General features: G+C 45.7%; 1 protein-coding gene across 1 annotated transcript; it reads right to left on the minus strand.

Moving 5' to 3' along the window:
- Positions 1–2,193: 2,193 nt before the first annotated feature.
- ACAA2 (acetyl-CoA acyltransferase 2) lies at positions 2,194–25,973 on the minus strand. The gene is made up of 10 exons (XM_054054872.1): positions 25,907–25,973; positions 18,521–18,687; positions 15,808–15,936; positions 13,227–13,343; positions 11,411–11,558; positions 9,569–9,744; positions 7,787–7,916; positions 5,566–5,636; positions 3,745–3,899; positions 2,194–2,833 (listed from the first exon to the last, which is right to left on the minus strand). The coding sequence occupies exons 1-10, from the start codon at positions 25,920–25,922 to the stop codon at positions 2,749–2,751; spliced, it is 1,194 nt and encodes a 397-aa protein (XP_053910847.1). The 5' UTR covers positions 25,923–25,973; the 3' UTR covers positions 2,194–2,748.
- Between the last annotated feature and the right edge of the window lie 1,079 nt (positions 25,974–27,052).

Here is a 27,052-nt window from a genome sequence, read left to right on the forward strand (position 1 = left end):
GACTTCCCAGTAACTTCACAGGAAAGGATCTCTCTGGTTCACTGTAGTGTAACAAAGCCCCTCAACAGAGGCTCCTACAGGAAATGAACAGGATAAAAATGGAGTGATATGGGAATAAGTAGCTGGCTCATACAGCAAAGAGATGGGGTTGTTCAGCCTGGAGAAGAGAAGGCTCCACTGAGACCTTAGAGCAGCTTCCAGTGCTGAAAGCGGCTTGAGGAAAGCTGAGGAGGGGCTTTTTACATGGGCCTGGAGTGATCGGACGAGGGGGAATGGCTTTAAATTCTAAAGCGGAAGATTTAGATCAGACATTACAAAGAAATTCTTCACGCCAAGGGTGATGATGCCCTGTCCCAGGTTATCCAGAGCAGTGCTGGCTGCCCCATCCCTGAAGGTGTCCAAGGCCAGGTTGGATGGGGCTTGGAGCCCCTGATCCAGTGGGAGGTGTCCCTGCCCATGGCAGGGGGTGGGACTGGATGGCTTTAAGGTCCCTTCCAATCCAAACCATTCTTTGAGTCCATGATTCTACAGAAATCCCACAATTATTCAGGGTGACCAAATTCAACTTTCACAGCTAGAATCACACAGGGATCCCAAAAACCTGAGTAATAAAAGCGGGAAATGAAACATGAAGTGCAAAATAAAGTGTGTGAAGGGCATGATTCTTTACTTTACCTACACAGCGATGGGCTCTGAAAGAACTGTCACTGCTCAGGGATGAGATCTTGGAAAACTGAGGCCAGTTCTCTGAAAATATGTGCTCAGACGCTATTCGCAGTCAAGGTGGGAGAAGGAATTGGTTATTGGTTATTATGGAAGGAATTAAGAGTAGAAAACATCTTGATTTATAAAATTATTATGGCAACTGTGCCTTGAACCATGAAACCTTGGTAATGCTAAGTTACTAGGAGCAGGAAGAGGAAAACAGATGCTGTGTTAGATGACCATCTGGTTTGTAGCCTTATGGCAGCTGGTGTTCTTTTAAATCCATATAAGCACTGCTAAATATTTCTCCAGTCATTAAAGACACTGCATCCATAAAAATCCCGGGAACGGATATCAGCATACCTCAACTGTTATCCACCAGTTGTAATACTTGCCTTGACTTGAATTTCTTGCTGTGTTTGGCAGACAGGTTTTGAATAACCTCCCGTCTTTCACCATCGTCACAGCTCATGTCAGTGGAGTGGCAAAAAGCTATTGCTTATTGACATTTCGACAGCAGACGGAGGATGAAAAAGAGTAAAGGCTGAAGTGTTTGCTACTGTTTTAATCTACAGCACAGGGAATGGAGAAGCATGTGCTCTCTGACACAGATCTGTTCAGCCAATTGTGAGTATCTAATGCAGACATCTACACCAGAGTGCGCTGCGAGCGTTGAGCAAGCCTAGCAGATTTCAGTGAGCACAGTCCGCGAAGACTTTGGTTCATCCGAATATTATCTACATACAGTCATGAACAGTTTAGGTCAAAAGAGACCTTAAAGTCTATCCAGTTCCACCCCGCTGCCACAGGCAGGGACAACTCCCACTGGATCAGGGGCTCCAAGCCCCATCCAACTTGGCCTTGAACCCCTCCAGGGATGGGGCAGCCACCACTGCTCTGGGCAACCTGGGCCAGGGCCTCCCCACCCTCCCAGGAAAACATTTCTTCCTAAGATCTCATCTCAATCTCCCCTCTTGAAGCTTAAACACGCTGTCCTACCCTTGCACTCGCTGATCAAGAGCTCCCGCCCAGCTTTCCTGGAGCCCCTTTCAGTACTGGAAGCTGCTCTAAGGTCTTCTCAGTGCCTTCTCAGGCTGAACCAGACCAATTCTCAGCCCAACTCATAATGTGAACCCCACCACCTGTGAGAGGCAGGGCAACTTGCTTGGATGTGCACTGCCCAAATCAGCTAAGAACCGCCTCACATTAAGTGACCCAAGAGATCCAGATAATACTATGAGAGGAAGCTAAGAAATGAGTAGCTATGTATATCCAGTTACCACGCAGCAACACAGTTAGTTGCTACCACCCTCCTTCTTTGAAGGCTGGTGGATTTGCTAGAGTTCTCTCGAAACTACTTAGTAAACACTAGTTTTCTCAGCCAGGAAAAACAAGTCTCTCTGAAACCCAACACTGACTTACCAGAAGTAACAATTCTCACAGTGATTTACTCTTAAAACAAATAAACAAACAAACAGACACACACCAAGCCCTTTCTTTTTCCTCTTATATTTATTGTTCTTTTGGGAGGCACAATGGAAATTTCAGCTTTCACTGATTCTCTTTTCCCTTGCAAAACAACAGGGTGCAGGTTATATCCATCAATCTACAATCAGTATGTACTTCAGGAGGTCTTGAATTCAATTTTCACATTCCCTGATGATAAGAGGCACATGTGCCATACAGCAGCAGTGGCTGAAGCAGGAATAGTTTAAGCAATACCTGCTTAAAAAGCTGCACTGATGGCGATTTTAAGGCAGGTCTGGCGAAAGTTTCACAGGCAATTTCCTCAGGAAATGAAAAGAATTTTGTCTACAGAAATACACTAACTTTGACTGAAAAGAGGCTTTTAGAAAATACTTCATCAGTGTGAAATTAAGTTGATGTTACACTTCCTTTAGTTAGAAAGACATTAACAAATCTTCTTGTTCATAATTCAGCTATTCCTTTACCTTGCAGGAATTGCACAAAACGAAGGCAGGTAGTGAGGCAGAAGTTTCTCAGGGAATTCTCTTCGGGCAACACTGCAGTCTCCATAATCCCTCAGGCTGTGTTCTCAATGATAAGAGCAATACCTTGTCCACCACCGATGCAAGCTGATCCAACGGCATATTTCCCGCCACGACGCCTGTACGGAAAAAGTGACAATAAAAATTATTTACATTTATGAAACCATAGTAGCTGTTATCCTGATATTAAGAGAAGAAATATGTAACAATTGGTACTAATAAAGATGACATTTTAGAACCTCGATGTTGTTCTTCTAGAAAAATACCAAGAAGCCTCAACCAATACTTAAATATTTCTGTAGAAAACCAAGAAGCTGCAGGTCTGAGTCTTTTGCAATCCAGAAAGTGGCACATTTTATTGTCCTGAGGAATATAAAATGGCAAGGAATGACATTATGGAATATCTATGGTTTCAACATGTAATAAAAACGGCGGAAGTAAAATATAGTTTTATTGTGCAGCTATTTTTCAAAGCTACTTTTTCTACAGCCACACTACAAGAAACAGTTTTCTGCAAGAGTGCAAATTATCTGATTCTTTATGGTTGAACACGAATATAGTGTTGCAAGTACAAGCAAAAAGATAAAGCAACCCCTGCCCTGAGGGGAAAAAAAGGAAAATTCAAGTTAAAATGGTGCTAAGCAAGCCAAGAGTCAAAATTTCTGAAAATGGAGAAAAGGAGAAAGAAAGTGATGACAAAGCCTTTTAAATGCACCCTGCTAAGAAAAGAACAGACTTTGCTCAAAGGCCCTTCCAATCAAGGAAACCTTCCCACTGACTGCTGTGGGCCTGGATCAGATCTAGAGAAAGTAAAAAAACTTGTAATGGCAACAGAATGGAGGATGAGGCAAGCTGCAGGACATGGAACACAGCATGAAGGTAACAAATTCACACAGAAAGCAGAACACTTTAGTTAAAAGCCAGTCGACTGGAAGGTTTTAGTCATACATTATCCATGCTAAAAACCTTTTGTGGGTGTAAATACGTCAGCACTGCATTTACTACCAGCAGTTACTGGCTATGTACATACCTTAATTCATGAACCAGATGAGCTGTGATCCGTGACCCTGAAGCCCCCAAGGGATGACCTATAGCGATGGCACCTCCGTTGACGTTGGTTTTTTCAGGGTCAAGGCCCAAAACTTTTTCAACAGCCAGATACTGAGGTGCAAACGCCTCATTCACCTAAAACACCAGAGGAACAACAGAACTGTTCATAGAATCATAAAGTAATTAAGGTTGGAAATGACAGAGTTCTAAGATCATCCAATTCTACCATCAGCCCAATACCGCCATGCCTACTAAACCACGTCCCAAAGTACCATATCTGCATATTTTTTGAATCCCTTTAGGGATGGAGACTCCACCATTGCCCTGGTCAGCCTCTGCCAGTTCTTCACCACTCTGTCAGGAAAGAAAATTTTCCTAATATCCACTCTAAAACTCTCCTGGCGCACCTTAAGGCCATTCCCTCACATTCTGTCACCTGGGAGAAGAGACCAGCACCCACCTCATCGCAACCTCCTTTCAGGGAGCTGCAGAGAGAAATGAGGTGTCGTCTCAGCCTCCTCTTCTCCGGGCTGAATAGCCTCAGGGCCCTCACCCACCTCTCACAGGGCTTATTCTTCAGACCCTTCCCCAGCTTTCCTGCCCTCCTCCGGACACACTCCAGCCTCTCAGTGTCCTTCCTGCAGTAAGGGGCCCAAACCCAAACATCGCTCACTTTCCACACAAGCTTTCAGCAGCACACGTGCAAGAGATTAAATCAGGCACACTGCTTCTCCAGGTAACTTTGATTGAGAAGAACATTAAACACAGTGTTTACAAAAGTGTACTCAGACAACATACAAACTGACACGCCAAACTAATGCAAATTCAAATCTGTCACAAGACACAAAGCATCTAATTAGTATATTTAACAAAAAATAGGTGTGGTATATTCTGATGCCATGTGTTCACGAAGAGCTATCGCTCTGACAAAAAATGGCCTTGTTCACAAATGGAGAACTGTAACTAATTAAAACATCCTAGGCTGCAACCAAAGCCGTGTGGCCAGCAGGGCAAGGGAGGGGATTCTGCCCCTCTACTCCGCTCTGCTGAGACCCCATCTGGAGTCCTGTGTCCAGTGCCGGAGTCCCCAACAGAAGAAGGAGATGGAACTGTTGGAATGGGTCCAGAGGAGGCCACAGAGATGATCTTAGGGCTGAATATCTCTGCTATAAGCACAGGCTGAGAGAGTTGGGGCTGTTCAGCCTGGAGAAGAGAAGGCTCTGGGGAGACCTTAGAGCTGCTTCCAGTACTGAAAGGGTCTCAGGAGAGCTGGGGAGGCACTTTTTGTAAGGGTCTGGAGTGATGGGATGAGAGGCAATGGCTTTAAATTTAAAGGAGGAAGATTTAGATTAGACATTATGAAGAAATTCTTTACGCTGAGAGTGGTGAGGCCCTGTCCCAGGTGGCCCAGGGAAGCTGTGGCTGCCCCATCCCTGGAGGTGTTCAAGGCCAGGTTGGATGGGGCTTGGAGCAACCTGACCCTTGGGCCCTCCCAACCCAAACCATTCTATGATTCTATGATTAACAGCCAACAGAGTAAAACCTCATGTCACATGAGGATATTTTTTCCCATGGAATGCTATCATGCCGTCTTTAATTTCCACATGCCTGAGATATTTGTAATGACTGCAGCAATGTGGCAGGAACTAGATGGACGAAGGCCAGGCAGCCAAGCTAAGCCCTGGGTGAGCTCCAGACATGCAGAAATGCCTACCTTGTGATGACAGGCTGCGTGCACAAGTGGAATGTTTCTGCTAAAAAGAGCAAGAGTAACCTCACCATTTATCTTAAAACTCCTTACCTCTATCAGATCCATGTCCTTCAGGGTCAATCCTGCTTTCTTCAGAACCTCAGTAATTGCAGGTACAGGGCCTTTGTGGAAATTGTATGCACAGTTAGCCAGATTTAAAAGTCAAGATAAATAAAGGCTTTTCGATATGATCTGCATAAGACAGTTTCACAAAGCTTCATCAGATCCCCTCCTATGAGGCTCTGTGCAGTCAATGAATTCTGGATGTGCCACTCACCTGCTTTATTAGGTGAAAAGAGAATTCCAAAATCATTTGGCAGCCTTGTCAGTGTGCTGCCAGGGAAAGTCATGGGTGTCACTGCTGCTGTACAGCTACGCTGGTGTAAATACATGCATAGCCTTCAAGTCAAGAGAACTGACAGTCTCGAGCCAAATAAAGCAACCTCACAAGAGTTTTGAGGCATTCTCCTTCCCAGCACTGTTGGCTCAGCTTATTCTTCCCTCACAACTTGCAGTCTCCAAGTACACAAAAATGCAGGTTGTTCTAGAGTTGGTTGGTCATGTGTTTATTTATGGGTATTGTTGTTTTGGTGTTCTTAATAAGGTATAATTTATCTGAAAATCTTCCAGTTAAAGAAAGTAACAACAAAATGCTCCCCTGGACCCTGGAGACAGTAAAACTTTATTTGAGTATATTACAGTTTTACAGGCAATAAGATCATTCTCTGGGTAAAAGCTGACATCTGCAACTTAGTATAATCCATAAGGGGAAATTAATCTCCAAGCACAGTTACCTACGGAGAAAGACTCTCAAAGGGAATAAGAAAGTGCTAATTAGATACCTGTGTATAGGACAAAGATGCTGAGATGTTACATGGTAGCTGATCATCAAGCAAAAAGAATCAATCCTAAAATATTAATAATCCCACATGCTATCTCAAAAAATGGCGCTGACAACTCATAGCTCAAAGAACAACACCCATAATTTTTCTGTCTCTTCAGTAATTTACTTATTTCTAATAGAAGAAAGGACCCAGTACAAAGCACAGTGGATTATTAGAAACCCTCAGGCAGCCTAATACTAGACTCCTAATGCATCTCATTACAGACAGATTTTAGTATGCCTGTTACGCATGAGAGTAATGGGAGGGTCTCACCAGACAAAGACCACTGATGACAGCCAAGCAGTCTTTTTTCCCCTCTCTCTCTGTTTTCTAGATAATGAATTCACTTACTAGACACTGTGAGGCACAACTGACTCCCTGTCACTATCAGTATATATGCGAAAGGGCAGTTGTTCAGTTTGAGCTCTTGTCAGATCTGTTGCTGTCATGTCAATGAATCTCATCTGGCCTGTTTTGAGTTGCTGGGGACAAGCTGTGGTGTTAAGGAGCTAGGATGCTAACTCTTTCTCCATATGATTTATGAAGTTTTTAAACAAGCTAAGAGAGTTGCCTGACCTAGAAAGAATGGACTCGTTCAGAAAGCACAATGGCAGCATGAAGTCTAGCGAAAGAAACCCTCCCTCCACATTTGCTTTGAAGGTTGTGTTCATCAGACAGTCTGATCAAGAAAACAAATCTGACAATGCTTCATTTGCATGAACAGAAGGGCAGAAAGGAAAAGTGGTGCTGGAATACAATGCTGTCTACAAATGACACAGAAGGGAAAAATTCTGCCGTGTCGGGGTTGGCTCTGAGGGTTTGTTTGAGTTAACAGCTACTTGATTAGGAAGCATAAAACATAGGGCTGACGAGAAAAAAAGAAAAGATAAGTAGTTTGCTTGCCAAAGTAATACCTGAACAGATGTTGATCCTTGGAATTCAAACAACTGAGTAACTGCTGCAAGGGGCACACACAGCCAATATTCCTTCAGCAGACAACTGATAGTTAGACATCTAGTAACGAGATTTTAAGCTTGCTGGAAACTAAAGTGAATTTCAGGAGAAAAGTGGTTTTAGAAGAATTCAGAGAGTGTCTATTTTCTTGACTTACTGACCAAGAGTTAAAAATGGGAAAACAGAAAAAGGGTACCTGGGGGAGTGTAGTTCAGTGCTAGAGCTGCAGGTCAAGCTCATTTCAGCCAAACTGAGGGCAAGTCAGCCCCTCTGCATAGAGGGGACAGAACAACGCAGCAGAATGGACACTGTCTCCATGGCAAGCCTCAAAAGTCTCTAGAGCTGTCAGACACAGCACACTGCAGCCTCCCTTTCTTTCCGTTTATTTTAGTGCTGCTTTATGCTACAAAATAATATGCTTTATTGCCACTTACCGATGCCCATTATGGAAGGGTCGCAGCCAGCTGAGTGATAGGCTACTACTCTTGCCAGAGGTGTAAGGCTGTGCTTTTTAAGCGCTGATTCACTGGCAATAATGACTGCACCAGCTCCATCACACACCCCCTGGCAGTAAGAAAGAAAAGCATTCTTAGTGGAGAAAACACAAACAACAAAACATCACACTTTCATCTAAATATGCCACTCAAAAAAGTCTGATTCCAAGACACCACTATTAACAGACAACCATACTATGGTTTATTCAAAACAAGCCACAACCTTTCACTATTCTGTGAACTGCGAAAGTTAAAAATACATGTTTAATTAATTTGTATGTTTCAGAAAAGTAAAATAAATTTTTCCCACATAAAGTCTCCCTTACACTGGAAATATCATTCTGTAGACTTGCAAGGACACTATTAATATTGGAAGACGTATGTACTACTAATCATAAAAATTGCTTTTAATTATAAAAGATATCTGTTTGATGAGAAGCTTGACACGAGCCAGCAATGTGTGCTTGCAGACCAGAAAACCAACCATGTCCCGGGCTGCATCCAAAGCCGCGTGGCCAGCAGGGCGAGGGAGGGGATTCTGCCCCTCTGCTCCACTCTGGGGAGACCCCACCTGGAGCCCTGTGTCCAGTGCTGGAATCCGCAACAGAAGGAGGAGATGGAACTGTTGGAACGGTTCCAGATGAGGCCACAAAGACAATGCAAGGGATGGATGCTCTGAGGACAGGCTGAGAGAGTTGGAGTTGTTCAGCCTGAAGAAGTGAAGCCTCTGGGGAGACCTTAGAGCAGCTTCCAGTACTGAAAGGGGCTCCGGGAAAGCTGGGGAGGGGCTTTTTACAAGGGCCTGGAGTGATGGGAAGAGAGGGGATCCTTGAGATCGGAAGGGGGAAGATTTAGATTAAATATCAGGAGGAAATTCTTCACAATGAGGGTAGGGAGGCCCTGTACCAGGCTACCCAGAGCAGTGGTGGCTGCCCCATCTCTGGAGGTGTTTAGGACCAGGCTGGATGTGGCTTGGAGAAACTTGATCCAGTGGGAGGTGTCTGACCATGGCAGGGACTGGATGGATGGAACTGGATGGCTTTGAGGTCTCTTCCACCCCAAACCACTCTGTGACTCTGTGATTCTTTCCAGACTCCCATACTTACTGTGGCTGTGATGTCTTTTAGGCATGAATTCAGATTACATGACCGCAGTGGTCCTTCTGGCCCAAAGAACATTAATCAATTGATTAAGATAATGACTGTAAGAGGAACAGTCTGTAATGACGTGCTGCTAAGCACCAGTATTATTTGCCGATATTTTTGGTATCATTTCTACTCTGGATAAGAACATAATGTGATTTGGAATACAGAGGATATTAATTTGGTACAAAGATGAGCAGTATGTCATGCATGAATTGTAAAATGAATGTTCAGTAATCACTGCTCCCAAAAGAAAACAGGATGACTAATTCTACCCAGTCACTGCAGGTATCAACTGCATAATTCAAGGCTGATGAGGAAGAGCCAATGCCTCACTAAAAAGAACAGTGACAATCCACAGAACCAGATTTTCGGACATGGAGCAGACTGAAGGATACCCTGACATCTCAGGGCTGGAACAGTGAACCAGGGGCATTGAACCACAGAGTTAGAAATCATTTTCATCAGGAGACACCACTGAAATTCAGAGGTGGCTCAGTGAGACAAAAAATACAGTGACAACAAATTTGGAGAACCTCAGAGGTGACACTTGTACAACCCAGGGTTTTGATGTACTCACTGAAGCATTCCCAGCAGTGACTGTTCCATCCTTTTTAAAGACACATGGGAGTTTCGCCAGTTGTTCCGGAGTGGTCTGGGGCTTTGGGTGCTCATCCTTTTGCATATTTTCCTTCCCCTTTTTCGTTTTCACTTCAATTGGTGCCATCTCAGCATTAAAGTAACCAGCATCCTGAGCTGCAACCACAAAAAAGAAAATAAAAGGACTGAAAAAAACGTGAGGATTGCGCAGTGGGACCAGTAATCCTGTTTTCATGTGTGCACAACTTCTGCTCTATTTTAACCAAGAGTTCAGGGACAGTACTGTTTATGCTTTATTTTGCTTTAAGAGGCTAGTTGGTGTTTATTCCTTGTTTGGGTTTTTCAGAAGCTGGGATAAACATCAACAAACACATTTTCAGACCTCTCCAAAGAAAGTCTCAAATATTAAGGTCTTATTTCAGCTTTAAATAACTGAACTCTTCTTTTTTTGTTTGTTTTCCTTTTCTTTTTAACCACTAGATTTATTTCTGGTCCGCATCCTCCTGTACTGTTGCTTTCTTCTACAGCTCTGTCACTTATCAGAGGGCCAAGAAGCTGTAAACCTCACTCAGAGGGAAACGCAGAGAAGAATCCTGAGTCACGTTTTCTCTGTCGATAACCAGCATAAGCTATTGTGTATCAGTTAAAATCCTGTTCAAGGGGCTCCTCCACTGGACCTCACAGTCAAGTCATGACCTTAGAATGGGATTCAGCTGCCTAAACAACCTGAGACAATTCAAGGCATTGTAGATAGCAAGGATGCCTTTAAGAGCATCTCGCCACATCACATAAGATGACATCAGATGCCAATATCTCGGTAACAAAACACGAACTTTTGTGTCCACAACGTTCATCTGAAGATACAGATTTGAAGCCAGACCAAGTCCTAACTCCCAAAACTGAATCAAGACTCCCAGACACTTCATATTATTCTACAAATGCAAGTCTAAGGGATTAAAAACTAAGACACTGAGACTGCCATATCTGAAGCTCCTTAGAAACCTCTGAACTTTCTCAAAACCCTACAAAGCCCTGACCGGCCACAGGATTTGCTCTTTAGTGTGGAATAAGATGAACCACTCAAAACAAGCAAAAACAAAAACAGCAAGGCAAAAACTTAGAAAACCAGAAAGAAGCCTCCTCAGCGGCCTAGTTTCTAGCAAAGGCTCCAGGAATGGCAGGAGTTAAGAAGATCAGCAGGGAAGGCAACACAGGAGGGAGAAAAGCTATAAAAAGCACTGCTACATCCACTGAAAAAAAATACAAAATCTTCCTTTAAGAGTATCAGCTGCTAAAAAGCACCATTGTTAGAATTGAAAAGTATGCTAAGATCTTTGCTTCTTACGTTTGCATTTGGGTTGCAATGTATATTGAAATCCCAGCATGACCACTACACATTCTACTGGCTTTTGGCCCACTGTCCAGTTTACGCCATCAACCAGTCTCACAGGAACCCAATGCCTCTGGATCATGGCTTTGGCCATGTAAACCACTTAGAGAACAGTTTAAACGCAGGTCCTGAGCAAATATCTCCACTTCAGATTCCATCTGCTGTAACACTTCAATGGTTTTGGAATAATGTGTGATTCGCAGAAGACAGGCACAACACCCGACTCAGTATATTCAAATCCAAACCCCTTAGGAGTGGGCTGCCAAGGGCAGGGCAATCAAAAGCATGGATTAGAGTATCTGCAAATCAAAAGAGAAATTACATCTAGAGGCATGAGCTACGTAAAACTTAAGAACACCTTGAATGGGTGCTAAAACAGCCTAGATTTGAAAGTAGGATCATATGAACACTTCCATTTCTAAATTTACTAACCAGCTTTGCATCTCTGCTGCGTTTTGAATGCGTATCGGTCACAGTCCTCTCGCGTGATGTTGTATTTTGCAGCCAGATTCTCAGCTGTGACTGCCATAGGAATTTTAACATGCGTATCTGTTAGACCTTCCCACAGTGTGTCTTCCAACTGTAGGGAATATTATGAAAAGAAAATTATGAAGCACAGCAACACTAACATTTATTATCAAAGGTTTCCAATCATTCAGATGCCTCTTGGAAACTAATGTCTCTCTGTAAAATTCACTCAGGTTACCTGCAGATACTTCATGAAAATGAAAACAAACACACTGTATGCAAGTTCTTGTGTGTTATTTTAGTTAATCTACATTGTGCTGCAGTGTGGGTTCTTTCCACTCACAAGTGGCCCTGAGGTGCTTGGGAAAAGCCTAAGATTTGTCATGTTTCAGTGTATTTCACTGCTGCATAAATGATTTATTTGTGATCTGCGAGAAAACACACCTGTCTGTCTGGTTACCAAGAAGGAATGGTGAGGAACCGTGAAAAGCACAGCAGCCTGCTGACTCTCTTGCTCTTCCTCTACTGACGGGTGAAATCATAGAATCATTTGGTTGGAAAAGACCTGAGATCCTAGCTCAGCATTTCAATGCTGGTTATGATCCACTTAATAGATGGGAATTATCAGAGCAGAACTGGACCCTACAGCAAATTTTCCTAGGGATGTAGCTTCAGAACAGAATGTAAAAATAATTTCTGTCAATGGATTTAATTTCAATTTATCATTTTTAAAATTGAGTGATGGGAATATAACTTGGGAAACACATGTGGTCTTTACCAGCCTATCTACCCATTGCTAGCCTTACCAGCTTTACCTAAGCCGTTTCTGTCACTACTTCACAGCCTCTCGCACCACAAAATGTTTTATATTATCTACAGTACTTTGATGGGATGTACCAAGTGAACCAAGTTTTGTGCTAAGAGTTTATTGGTACTTTGAACTCTTGTTTCATGTTGAATGGTACCTTCAGAAAAGTTAGAAAACTATTGGGCTTAACAGAACTGCCTGGTAGCCAAGAATGCCAACAGCATCCTGGCTTGGATCAGCCATAGTGTGGCCAGCAGGAGCAGGGAAGGGATCGTACCCCTAGACTTGGCGCTGGTGAGGCCACACCTCAAATCCTGGGTTCAGTTTTGTGCCCCTTACTACAAGAAAGACACTGAGGGGCTGGAGCACGTCCAGAGAAGGGGAATGGAGCTGGGGAAGGGGCTGGAGCCCAGGGGTTATGGGGAGCAGCTGAGGGACCCAGGGCTGCTAAGCCTGGAGCACAGAAGGCTGAAGGGAGACCTCATGGCTACCTGCAGCTCCCAGAAAGGAGATTGTGGTGAGGTGGGTACTGGTCTCTTCTCTCAAGTAACAAGGGACAGGATAAGAGGGAACAGCCTCAAGTTCCCAGGGGAGGGCTAGACTGGATACTAGGAAAAATGTCTTTACTGAAAGGGTGGTGAAGCCCTGGAAAAGGCTGCCCAAGGCAGTGGTGGAGTCCCCACCCCTGGAAGGGTTCAAAAACCCTGCAGCCGTGGCACTTGGGGACATGGTTCAAGATGCACGGTGATGTTGGGATGATGGTTGGCCAGGATGATCTTAGAGGTCTTCTCCAACCACAATGATCCTATGATAATGTCTGAATACTGGATAAATGCTTTGAACAACTAAGTCTGGATCTAATCTCCAAAAATTTCAATTGCAAGGATATAGTGTCTAGAGGTCCAACACTTTACATTGCTCTGTAAACAGTCCCTTATTCACAGGAAAATAAGAATTAAAAAAAGTACAGACCTTCAGTTCTGCTCCTAATCTGGTTCCAAATCGAATGTTTCGAACTGCATAAGGAGCCTGACTCATATTTTCAGCTCCACCACACAGAACAACTTCAGAGTCATTGAGGCAAATTTCCTGTTAATAGAAAAACAAATCAGACCTAAGTTTTAATTTGCCATTTTGGCAACAAGTGTTTTTGTCACCTACAAAGCCACACACAGAGAATGAATTCATGCTTGGCCATGTGTGTATTGATGGAAGGCTTTACTGTTCTATAAAGATTGGTGTCTGTCTCTCTCACTCCCTGTTCCTTCAACAAGGAATGATTACATAAATAAGGGAGGAAAAGAATATGGGTGCACACATATGACAGGATGGAGTAACAAAATCTTTAAACATCTGCATGCTTGTGCGGTTAATTTCACAGATGGTTGAACTTCTTTTTTTGAACTCCCAATCTTCTGAAAAGGGACACAAATCAAACATCAAAATCTGAGAGTAGACTTTATGATTCTAAAAAAAAAATAGGACATAATTTTAGAAAACATTAGTCAGGAAAGCTGCCAAAAGAAACGCCCCAAACACACTCATTTATCATTGGCAAAAAGCACAGAACCTGAAAGCCGGGATTATTAAATGCACCATTAGACCACTCAGAAATTCTGCTTCCTCAAAATGATTCACTCAGCTAGACAGTACAGGTTATTTGTGTACTGGAATGGACACAGATGAAACGATGTCCAACCTCATGAGGTTCAACAAGGCCAAGGGCAAGGTCCAACATCTGGGTCGGGGCAATCCACGGTTTCAATACAGGATGGGGGATGATGTGACTGAAAGCAGCCCTGAGGAGAAGGACTTGTGGTGCTGGGGATGAGAAGCTTGACATGAGCTGGCACCGTGCACTTGCAGACCAGAAACCAACCGTGTCCTGGGCTGCAACCAAAGCCGCGTGGCCAGCAGGGCAAGAGAGGGAATTCTACCCCTCTGCTCTGCTTTCATGAGACCCCACCTGGAGTCCTGTGTCCAGTGCTAGCATCCTCAACAGAAGAACGATATGGAATTGTTGGAACGGATCCAGAGGAGGCCATGGAGATGATCCGAGGGCTGAAGCTCTCCTCACAGGCTGAGGGGGTTGGGGTTGTTCAGTCTGGAGAAGAGAGGGCTCCAGGCAGACCTCAGAGCAGGTTCCAGTACTGAAAGGGGCTCCAGGAAAGCTGGAGAGGGACTTTTTACAGGGGTCTGGAGTGAAAGGATGAGGGGAAATTGGTATAAACTGGAGAGGGGCAGATGCAGACTAGACGTAATGAAGAATTTCTTCACGCTGAGGTGAGGCCCTGGCCCAGGATGCCTAAAGAAGTGGTGGCTGCCCCATCCCTGGAGGTGTTCAGGGTCAGGCTGGATGGAGCTTGGAGCAATCTGATCCAGTGGGAAGTGTCCCTGCCTGTGGCAGGAGTTGGAACTGGATGGGTTCTAAGGTCTCTTCCAACTCAAAACCTCCCATGATTCTATGATTCTATCTTGATATGTGTTTGAGATGACCGTGACTGACTGAATAATTACTGTGAGCGGCTTCTAGTAACACCTACCTAGATGCTTGTACAGCTCCTATGTCTTTGTACACATTTAAGCAGCTCAGAAAACAATCTGCAGCTTTGTTGTGTGCCAGAAAAACACAGAAGCATCAGCTGCCTTTATGGAATGCCATCTTTGGCAAAGACCCCAGAACCCTACTTTTGATAGAAGTGGTCAAATTCCCCAACAGATTTTTTCATTGTGGTTTAGTGTGTGCAGAGCCTTTGCAGAAAGCACTAGTTAAAACAGTCAGGGGGGTAATACCGTAAACATGCAACCTTAACTCTCATTGTCTTCCACAATTTTTCCTTTAGAGGATCAGATCTAAAATAACTCCCCAGCCAATGAGAACTATTGTTTTTTTTTTTTAAACACACCTATGCGGTTGCTCAAATATTCATAAAACACCCTTTCATTTTGTAAAATCTAGACCACTGCCAGTCATGGACCACTGCTCTGCATGGACAGATGAAATAAGAATCTCTGTATCATCTTACTCAGTGGTTTTGGACAACCATTCAAAGCTGACTTTCTTCTATTTTAGAAGAAATGACACCATAAATTATCTAAAGCATGTGAGAGTTTGGGTCTTTGAACAAAAAGACACTTAAAATGCAAGGCAACTGCTTATATAGCTAGCTAGGTGAGAACATAAACAATGGTCAAAAGATTAAGGCCTTCTGTGGTGGTTCTGGTGCCCGGTAATCCCATTTCAAACATAGGCAATCAGAGAATGCAACTGTAGCACAGTTGAGCTCTATTTCACTAGCTTACACTTGTTGAATTCCCTATGCTAAATTCAAATAGCAACAGTGATGACTTTTAAAACCGCAAAATACAGTACTGTGAAGGCTGAGCTCTTGCACAAAACCATGCAGCACAATCGGAAGTATCTACCAGTGGTACCTAAAAATCCATCCTAAGACTCATCCCAAACACGATGAACACATTTCCACATGTCTATTCCCTCATGTTAACAGACTGATAAAGGTTGCCACTAATACAGAAAGAAAAAGCTTTGTACCTGACATCCATTGGCAATGGACTGGAAACCCGAGCCACAAAGTCTGTTGACAGTGAGGGCTGGAACTGGGACAGGGACTCCCACGCGTAAACCAACGTGTCTTGCAATATAAATCCCATCTGCAGAGCTCTACAGGCAGAACAAACAGGAGCTTTTGTTACACTCCAATTTCTTTGGAAAGCAAAGGTCTGGATGAAAAGTCAAAATGGTTCAATTGCATCTCTGACAGAAGACAGCATACGTTCAGCAGAAATCCTAAGTCACTTTGATTCAAAAACACACCATACTGTATGACAGAAGAGGGTCAATGTCTTAATATCCATTTTAAAGAAATTCTATATTATAAGGGCTAGATATCAGGCCAAAATCAGGACTACAGATGGTAAGACTGAGGCCAGCAACTCAATGTCTTATGAGTTTATTTCTCTCTACACCTCCCGGAAAGGAGGCTGTGGTGAGGTGGGTGTTCTCCCAGATAACAAGGGATAGGACAAGAGCAAATCGCCTCAAGTTGTGCCAAGGGAGGGTTAGATTGGATATTATGAAAAAACTCTTTACTGAAAGAGTGATGAAGCACTGGCAGAGGCTGCCCTGTGAAGTGGTGGAGCCACCATCTCTGGAGGGGTTCAAAAACCATGTAGACATGGCACTTCGGGACATGGTTTAGTAGGCACAGTGGTCTGGGGCTGACAGTTGGACCAGATGAATGTAGAGGTCTTTTCCAACCATAACAATTTATGACTATGTTTTCCCTTATCCCTTATTCATGAAACAGCATCACACACCAAACTGACAGAGGACCCAATCCAGACCGGCAAGCAGCAACTGTTTCAAGGTAAACCATAATTGCTCATACTAACAAGGAGAGGACCTCACAAAGAGAGACAGGGTGGAAAACATGGAGATGCCACCGCTGCTTCATATCTACTCTGAGAAATTTCATGGCTGATATTCTAGTTGGACACCAGCCTGTTCCAACAATAAAAATGCATTTCTCCAAAACTCTTCAAAGATGTTTCTATCACATTTCTATGTGCAAAGTACTGCACACAGAGTAGTTTGCTCCAAACCTACTCTATCAATAAATGAGGCTACAATATGAAAGAAAAATGTTAGGCTTATGCACTTCCAACTACTGAGTCAGCAGAGGACAGCAAGCACAGTTACAGAATGAAAAAAAAAACCCAGCACTGCTATTGGTTTGCAATAGATACTTTCCAAACACGGAGAACACTTAGGCTCTTGGGGATCACACCCCAACCTAGAATCATAGAATCAAAGAATGGTTTGGGTTGGAAGGGACCTTAAAGCAGTTCCACCTCCTGCCGTGGGCAGACACCTCCCACTGGATCAGGGTGCCCAAAGCCCCAACCAACCTGGCCTTGAACACCACCAGGGATGGGGCAGCCATCACTGCTCTGGGCAACCTGGGCCAGGGCCTCACCACCCTCACAAGAAAACATTTCTTCCCAAGATCTAAATTCCTCCTTACGTCCATCTCTATCTTGCATCTTTCAGCTTAAGTGAAATTGACTAATTATATACTTCAAGGTATTATAAAGACAAAATTCTGTGCACACTCCTCCTTGCCAGTGCAAATTCAAGAAAAAAAAAAGTGAATCAAGCCACTTCTACTGAAGAAGCGGAGTTCAAAACAGTCATAGTTATTTAATCACATAGCACTTGAAGTGAATCCAGGACTAAAAAGAGAAAATTTGCTGAGAATGAGAAGTATGATGCAAAAGAACAGAAATGTAATTTCAAGCGGAAAAGACTTCTTTTTTTTTATTAAGAGAATGATTTCCTTTATATGAAAAAGATTACATGAGTTTTAGATGCAGGAATTTTTTTTCTAGGTCACACACAGTTCTTACAGTACTTAAAAATCTCTAAGTACCTAAAAAGCAAGTAGTTGTAGGAGACAGAATAATCAAAAGCTATGCATTTGGCTTAAAATCCTGAAGGAATATTGCATGTTTATTCACTTATTAGGAAGTTATCAGCTATTTGTTTCTTCTGCACCCTTGAAACATCCAGTGCAAGGTAACTACCTTTAATAATGGTGAAATCAGAACACAAAACATAATCAAACTTGAAATGCTCTCTGCTGTCTTGCCTAAAACAAAGACTCTAATCCAGATATGTGGGTAAATGTGGTTTTGCAATGCTAGTGCCCTGTACACAATGGCATCTAATCACAAGCTCTTTAGAAAGGATAAATATCCAAATGCCTGAGCCAAGCAAGCCATGTGTGCTTCCAGCTCAAAGTGAAGTCATATTCACTCAAAAAAGTCTATTTAGAGAACTCAAGGGAAAATGGGCTCAAATCAGTTACATTCTGCAGCAAGAAAATCGATTTGTACAATTCAGTTCATTGTGTTCCACAGCTCAAGTCATTAAAACAGGAAAAATGTACCAGGGATTACCAACTAACTGTTCAATGAAGCCACATTTTAAAATCAGCTTGTTCATGTTTAAACAACCTTTGGCACTAAAAAAGGAAAGCTAAGCCTTGCTCCCAATAATATCACAAATACGAAGGGTATGTCCCTTAAACACGAACAGGAAACACTACCCTATGAACGCAACTTACCCATTCCACATCTACTCCTTGGGTTTATTCTTGGCTGCAAAGCAGAGGTAACTATCTATAGGAACGCACCAAAAGAGGCAATGGAATAATCACCAGCCAGTACATTTCCACGCTACCAACCTGCATGACATTGCCGACAATGACACTGTCAATGATCTCAGGAGACACTTTGCCAGCAGCCAAGGCAGCTCGAGCAGCATGTTCTGTCAGATCGGTGGCTGTGAAGTTCTTGAGCAGCCCCCCATAGGTCCCAAAAGGCGTTCGCTTCGCTGCAACTATGAAAACACCTGCAACAGAAGCAGGAATTACCCAGATGTGCAAACAGAAAATCGCCAGGTCAGCCTCAACTGGATAACATCTTAAATTCACAAGAGGCTTTGTAATACAAGCAACGTCAACGCATGTACCTCAAGATAAATAAGAAATAGAAATGCCTTAGACAGGGAAGGTACGCAGAATGAATGAACAGAAAGAAAAGCTGGGAAGATAGTGGCCAGGTCAAGGGAGGTGACACTCCCCTCTACTCTGCTCTTGTGAGACTCCACCTGCAGTCTTGTGTCCAGTTCTGGAATCCCCAACAAAAGAAGGAGATGGAACTGTTGGAATGGGTCTAGAGAAGGCTACAAAGATGAACTGAAGGTTGGAGCACCTCTGCCTTGAGAACAGGCTGAAAGAGTTGAGGTTGTTCGGCCTGGAGAAGAGAAGGCTCCACAGAGACCTTAGAGCAGATTCCAGTACCGAAAGGGGCTCCAGGAAAGCTGGGGAGGGGCTTTTTACAAGGGCTTGGAGGGATAGGATGAGGGGAAATGGCTTTAAATTGGAAGAGGGAAGATTTAGATCAGACATTAGGAAGAAATTCTTCACGATGGGGATGGTGAGGCCCTGGCCCAGGTTGTCCACAGCAGTGGTGGCTGCCCCATCCCTGGAGGTGTTCAAGGCCAGGTTGGCTGGGGCTTGGAGCAACCCTATCCAGTGAGAGGTGTTCCTGCCCATGGCGGGGGTTAGAACTGGATGGGCTTTGATGTCTCTTCCAGCCCAAACCATTCTGTGATTCCAGAAATCCTTCTTTTCCACAAAGAGGTTTGAAAAAAAGCCAGGCAGTATGGACACCAGGCAGGCAAAGGAGGTTGCCACATCACATCAGACATTAGTGCTAAAAGCATGGAAGTAACTCACACAAATTCCCACAGCAGACACCTGTGAAATAATCAGTTTTTTTAAAACACAGAGAGACCACTCCCTCATCCTACAAAACCCAGCAGATTTTTGGCTTATACTCTGAGACAGGTTTCACAAAGACTAGAAAGAACAGGAAAGCAAAACAGAAATCCCCTATCTATATGCATTTTAATTTTTATTCCCTTAAGATGGAAAAACATTTCCTAATAAAAAACTTAATGGTATTTCCATAATCCTATAGGTCAACTAAACTGCATTAGCATCAGCCTTCTGGTATTTGGGAAGAAAATCCTGTTTTCAAAAGACAGGAAAGCATGTGCAAGTGCATGTGTCCAGATGCACTGGCGAGATGCAGTCTGTGAATGGAGAAGCCGCCTCTGACCCAACCCAACACCTACTGACTGCTGGCTGCAGTGGCTCTGCTTCCACATCCAGACACAAGCAGGAGGCAGCCCATGAACTTTCCCCTAGTTGAACATCAGAGCTCACACTCCCTTTTTTTTACAGTTGCCACGCAGCACCCACTGTTATTTTAAGTCACGCTGGAAGGCTATTTACAGATATAAGAAAGAATGGAAATAAAATGCCTGTTCATTGAGCTGCTCACAAACACTGTTTTCAGCCTTCTGCAAGAGGCCAGTCATCCATATTCTTTGGCTGGTTAACGCAGAGGGAGGGTGCTCCTCTCCCTGTCTCCTCCACTTGGATCACAGGCTGCACAATTTAGAGAAAAGGGCTTTCCAAACTCGTAAAGGTCTAGCATGCTCCAAGTAAGAGACTGATTCTTTTTGATTGCCTTAAACCACTTGTTTTGCTGCCCTAAGCCACTGTTGAGATTGCAGCAGAGGCAATGTCCTTCAACACCTTATCTCACTGTCACAAGCAGCCCAGCTGCACTTGTTGTCCAGGAAATCATAGAATCGCCTGGTTGGAAAAGACCTTTGAGATCTTCAAATCCAACCATACCTGTCCAATGCTAAACCAGATCCCTGAGCGCCTCATCTACCCATCTTTTAAACAACTTCAGGGGTGGTGAGTCCACCACCTCCCTGGGCAGCCCCTGACAGTGCCTGAGAGAAAGGTCATGCTGCAAACTTGCTGGTAGGGAGAGCAGGGGCAGAATGATACCTCAGACACCAGAGCCCTCCTCTAACTACCCCCAAACTCAGTTTCAGAACTTTCCTAGAAGAAGCACTGTGCAGGCCCATCAAAAAACTAAAGCAAAAACCCTGGGAGAAGAAGAGGAAGAGGGGAACCCAAGTGGTGTTCTTGCACTTTGCCCTCTCTCTCCTTCTTTCTTTTCCATTAATACAGATCCAGCAGCCAGTGCCAATCTTATTCCTAAGAACGCCTGTACAAATAAATTCTGTTTTGAACCAATCATTTGGCATCATCCTGCCTTTATTTAGCTCAGTGAGTACTGATCCCATTAATTTTACAGGGAGAGTCACGGTCTAACCTCAGCAACCCCTGGACTGCACAGGCTGGGTCATGAAACTTCACTGAAAAGGATCTGAATGCTATGTTGGGATCTGAAAAAAAAAAAGGCAATGGATATTTAGACATTAGGAAGAAATCTGAGACATGAGACAATTCACCTCGAATCTGAGACAATTCACCTCGAATACTGTGTTCAGTTCTGGACCCCTCACCACAAGAAGGATGTTGAGGCTCTGGAGTGTGTCCAGAGAAGAGCAACAAAGCTGGTGAGGGGCTGGAGAACATCTGACGAGGAGCGGCTGAGAGAGCTGGGGTTGTTTAGGCTGGAGAAGAGGAGGCTGAGGGGAGACCTTATTGCTCTCTACAACTACCTGAAAGGAGGTTATGGAGAGGAGGGAGCTGGGCTCTTCTCCCAAGTGACAGGGGACAGGACAAGAGGGAATGGCCTGAAGCTCCGTCAGGGGAGGTTCAGGTTGGATATCAGAAAAAAATTCTTCACAGTAAGAGTCATTGGGTACTGGAACAGGCTGCCCAGGGAGGTGGTCGAGTCGCCTTCCCTGGAGGTGTTTAAGGAACGGGTGGGTGAAGTGCTTAGGGACATGGTTTAGGGAGTGTTAGGAATGGTTGGACTCGATGATCCAATGGGTCCTTTCCAACCTTGTGATTCTGTGATTCTGTGATGAGGAAAAAATTCTTCACGCTGAGGTTGGGGAGGCCCTGGCCCAGGTTGCCCAGAGCAGTGGTGGCTGCCCCATCCCTGGAGGGGTTCCAGGCCAGGTTGGATGGGGCTTGGAGCAACCTGATCCAGTGAGAGGTGTCCCTGGCCAAGGAAGTGGGGTGGAATAGGATGGGCTTTGAGGTCCCTTCCCACCCAAACCATTCTATGGTTCTATGATTCTATGACTCTCTTCAGTATTCAGGTGACAGATTTATACTACATATAAACCACTAGCTTCCATGTAATTATCCAAAATGTATTGTTATTAATAATAATCTACTGAATGTTAAATTTGAGCCTTCATTAAATGTCAACACTATTTGTAATAAGAGATCCTTAGCTCTTTTAAGAGTGATTTCACATTCATAAGCTTATCTTTCCTGCAGCAAACCAGGCCTTGACACCCATCCTGCCACCACCTGTCCTGCCCACTGATTCCTCTCTCAAGATTGTGCCAGCACAGCTGGTTGCAAGGCTTCGCTGCGGACCAGCTCGGGCAACTAATGAAGCTAAGAGAACGTTTCTCCTCCCTTTTGGCCAGATTGTACACAATATTTGCTGAACGACATACCTTACAAACAGTCAGGGGGCAAGGATGGAACTTTGCCCTTAAACCTTCCTTTCACAATATACCACCACTCCTTCACTGAAGCCGCTCACTTCTACTCGCTTCTTCAAAACAGCACCACGGGGCCAGAGCACAAAAACCACAACCAAGGTAGCGGAAGACTAACCCAGAGTCAGCAGAACAGGATCTAATTTTCATTTGAATCAGTTCTGCAAACGTCTTCACCTTCTGGTTGCTCAATAAAACATAATTCCAGACTGAGAGAGAAGGCCGGACTGAACCAGTAGGGAAGAAAAGACACCACAACATCTCCTAGCAGCAGAAAGGAACAACCCTCCATGGGGAGGGTAAGAGTTAGGGTGAGGATTTGGGGCTCCTCATGTAGAGTTGTCCCTACGTAGAGTTATCTTGCAGAGAGGTGGCCTAGGCCCTCCAAGCAGCTATGCCGAGTGATTCTGAATTAAACGGATGACAGAGCCATTCCCCTAGGGCTATATTACTCCAGAACTTGCTTAACTTTGCTTCATTGCAGAGACATCTAAAAATGCTACTCCCTCCACAGAATTTCAGGATGGGCACCAAGGGGCTGCTGAAGGCCTGGGTGAGAAAGAACTCTCTGGTCCTCGACAGCTCTTCCTAAATCTATAGTAGTTAACTAGTAGTGTCCTACATTACCACAGCAAGACTTCCAGACTCTCTGCAGTTTGTGAAGGTGATAAACATTGGATGAGAGCAGAATACAACCAAACGCAAAGGGATATGTGAACTTCTGGGGCTAGAAAGCAAAGGTCACTCTGAATCCTTCTCAACCACTCGATTGAAGACATCTTTTAATCTGTTTCTGTTAACCACCCGCTGAAGTGGGATCTGCTACCGTAGACGTTAAACATTCTTTAAGCCTTCCACATTAGCAAACACACCTGGTATTAAAACACTTCCTTGTTAGACCCTATTCTGAAGACATAAAACAATAATTAAACCCCCCAAATTAAGGAGCAAGAACAGCGTATGACAAATACTGTGGCAAGAGATGAGGTATGATCAGAAACAGGCACAGGTACCGAACATCAAACAAGTATGGGCAAAGCTGCTTCCTGTTATTCAGTTCAGTAGAGCGATACAGAATTACTGCAACACTGACTAGACTGGCTTTCAGCACTGCAACCTCAAACCACAACTTACATGTATGTTATTATTTAGGTACAGTCTGCCAAGTAGCAAAACACTGTCAAATACAATGCTCTCTGTTGGAAGGGACCTTAAAGCCCATCCAGTCCCATCCCCTGCCGTGGGCAGGGACACCTCCCACTAATCAGAGGCTCCAAGCCCCATCCAACCAACCTTGAACCCTGGCTGCCAGGGATGGGGCAGCCACCACTGCTCTGGGCAACCTGGGCCAGGGCCTCCCCACCCTCCCAGGAAAACATTTCTTCCTAAGATCTCATTTCAATCTCCTCTCTTTCAGCTTAAAACTGTTCTCCCTTGTCTTATCCCTGCACTACCTGGTCAAGAGTCCCCACCCCAGCTTTCCTGGAAGCTGCTCTAAGGTCTTCCTGGAGCCTTCTCTTCTCCAGGCTGAACAACTCCAACTCTTTCAGCCTGTCTTTGTCTGGAGGTGCTCCAGCCCTCTAAGATAGCTTAAACACCTATAAACAGACAAAAAGCCCTATTTCAATTGTGTTTTAAAGGAAGATCAGACATTAAAGGGCATATTTCCCTCATTGTTAACACGCACAACATTTAAACCATGACGAGCAAAAAGTACTTCTCTGTACAAAACCCTTGCTGGCACTTATAAACGGAGTTTACCCTGCACCATTTACCACTAAGATGGGCAGAGCTAAATCTGACCAGAGAGATGTTCAGCCACCGAGATGCCAAGTGTCACAGCACCTTGACATGGCCAGTTGCTGGACATGCATACACACACTTTGTTATGGGTTTCACAGAATCATTTGGTTGGAAAAGATCCTTTGAGATCATTGAGTCTCACGGTACACGTGTACTACTCAGCCAGACCCCTGAGCACCTCATATGCCCATTTTTTAAACCCCTCCAGGGATGGAGACTCCACCACTGCCCTGGGCAGCTTCTGCCACTGCCTGAAAACCTCTGCAGCATAGAAATTTTTCCTAATATTCAATCTGAACTTTCTCTGGTGCAACTTGAGGCCACTTCCCCTCATCCCGTTACTTGTTACTCGGGAGAACAGACCAGCACACAACTTACCACAACTTCCTTTCAGGGACCAACAGAGAGCAATGACTTCTCTCCTCAGCCTCCTTTTTTCCAGGCTAAACAGTCCCAGGTCCCTCAGCTGTCCCCATGGTCCCCAGGCTCCAGCCCCATTCCCAGTTCTGTTCCTCTTCTCTGGACGTGCCCCAGCCCCCCTTGGAGCAAAGGGCCCAAAACTGAATCCAGGATTTGAGGTGTGGCCACACCAGTGCCAAGTCCAAAGGGACAATACAATCCCTTCCCTGCTCCTGCTGCCCACACCACAGCTGTTCCAAGCCAGGATGGTGTTGGCCAGTTGAGCACACTGCTGGTTCAGGCATTGCAGACAGCCAAAGGCAATATATACAATATATCAAAAAATGGTTTGGGTTCCAAAGGATCTCAAAACCCATCCAGTCCCACCCCCTGCCATGGGCAGGGACACCTCCCACTGGATCAGGGTCTCAAAGCCTCATCCAACCTGGCCTTGAATACCTCCAGGGATGGGGCAGCCACCACTGCTCTGGGCAACGTGGGATGGGGCTTCACCACCCTTAATGTGAAGAATGTCTTCCTAACGTCTAATGTAAATCTTCCTGAATTAACATCATTCCCCTCGTCCTGCCACTCCAGGCCCTTGTAAAAAGTCCCTCCCCAGCTTTCCTGGAGCCCCTTTCAGTACTGGAAGCTGCTCTAAGGTCTCCCCAGAGCCTTCTGCAGGCTGAAGATACCCAACTCTCAGCCTGTTTTCATAGCAGAGGGGCTCCAGCCCTCGGATCATCTCCGTGGCGTCCTCTGTTCCTGTTCCAACAGCTCCACATCCTTCTTCCCGTCCCTGGAGGTGTTCAAGGCCAGGTTGGATGGGCCTTGGGCAGCCTTATTTAGTGGGATGTCCCTGCCCATGGAAGGGAGATGGAATTGGATGATCTTTAAGGTCCCTTCCAACCCAAATTATCCTACGAGTCTATGATTCTTCTTTTGTGGATTCCAGCACTGGGCACAGGACCACAGGCACACCCAGTCCACACGATCAGACAACGCTGTGCCGACACCCCCACGCAGCGCAGCCCCCCGTTCCCCAAAGGTCCGGGTTATTCCCCCCTCCGCGGGGAGCAGGACCCGCTCCCGCTGGGACAGGGACGCCCTCAACGCTCCCCTTTGTCCCCATGGGACAACGCAGCTTCCCCCGCGCCCCCAACACACACACACACACACACACACACACACACACACAACGGGCCTCCCCCGCCCCCTAATACCCCCCGGGTCCCCCAAACCCCGCCCCCGTGCCCCCCAGGCCCTGCTGAGGCGCTGGTGTCGCCCCCAGCCCCGCTGAGGCGCCCGAGGCGCCGCCGCCCCGTCCCCGCGCCGCGCTGCCCGCGCTCACCCCTCAGCAGCGCCATGGCCGCCCGCGCCCGCCGCACATTCGACACGGGACGGGAGGGGGAGAGAGGGGGAAGAGGGCCGGTTTGGGATTGGTTCATGGATTCGTGAATGAATTAATTAAGGGATTTTTTTTTTTTTATTGAGCTTGCTTTTCGTTCGGGAGGTCCTTTGTCGCCCGGAAAGACGGGAAGGGATTTGGCGAATCGGCTGCGCGCCGGGAGGATCCCTGAGGGCAGCTTCCATCCGCGCTTGGAACCCCGAGGGCGGCTCCTATCCACCCCTGGATCCTTGAGATCAGCTTCCATCCGTCCCGCGATCCCTGAGGGCAGCTCCCATCCGCCCCTGGATCTCCGAGGGCGGCTCTCATCCATCCCTGGGTCCCCGAGGGCAGCTCCCATCCTTCCCGCTATCCCTGAAGGCAGCTCCCATCCATCCCTGGATCCCCTGAGGGCAGCTCCCAGGTCCCTGACAGCAGTTCCCACGTCCTTGAGTGCAGCTTCCACATCCCCTAGGACAGCTCCCAGCCTTCCCAGATCCCTCAATGCAGCTCTCAGCCATCCTGGGATCCTTGAGAGCAGCTCCCACATCCCCCAGGACAGAGCCCAGCCCTCCCTGGATCTCTGAGGGCAACTTCCATCCCTCCTGGGATCGCTGAGGGCAGCTCCCAGATCCCTGACAGCAGTTCCCACATCCTTCAGTGCAGCTCCTGCATCCCGCAGGGCAGAACCCAGCCTTCCCTGGGTCCCTGAGGGCAGCTTCCATCCACCTCTGGATCCCCAAGGACAGCTCCCATCCATCCCTGGATCACTGAGGGCAGCTCCCAGATCCCTCACAGCAACTCCCACATGCCCCAGGCCAGCTTCCATCCATTCCTGGATCCCTGAGGGCAACTGCCATCCATCACCGGATCTCTGAGGGCAGGTCCCACATCCCTGTCAGCAGCTCCCATGTCCTTGAGTGCAGGTACCACATCCCCCAGGGCAGATCCCAGCCTTTCCTGGATCCATGACTGCAGCTCCCAGCCCTCCCAGATCCCTGAGTGTAGCTCCCACATCCTACCAGGGCAGCTCCCAGCCCTCCTGAGATCCCTAAGAGCAGTTCCCATGTTCCTGAGAGCAGCTCCCAGTCCTCCCAGATTCCTGAGTCC

Source organism: Cuculus canorus, chromosome Z, assembly GCF_017976375.1.
Source record: "Cuculus canorus isolate bCucCan1 chromosome Z, bCucCan1.pri, whole genome shotgun sequence".
Taxonomy (NCBI): Eukaryota; Metazoa; Chordata; class Aves; order Cuculiformes; family Cuculidae; genus Cuculus; species Cuculus canorus.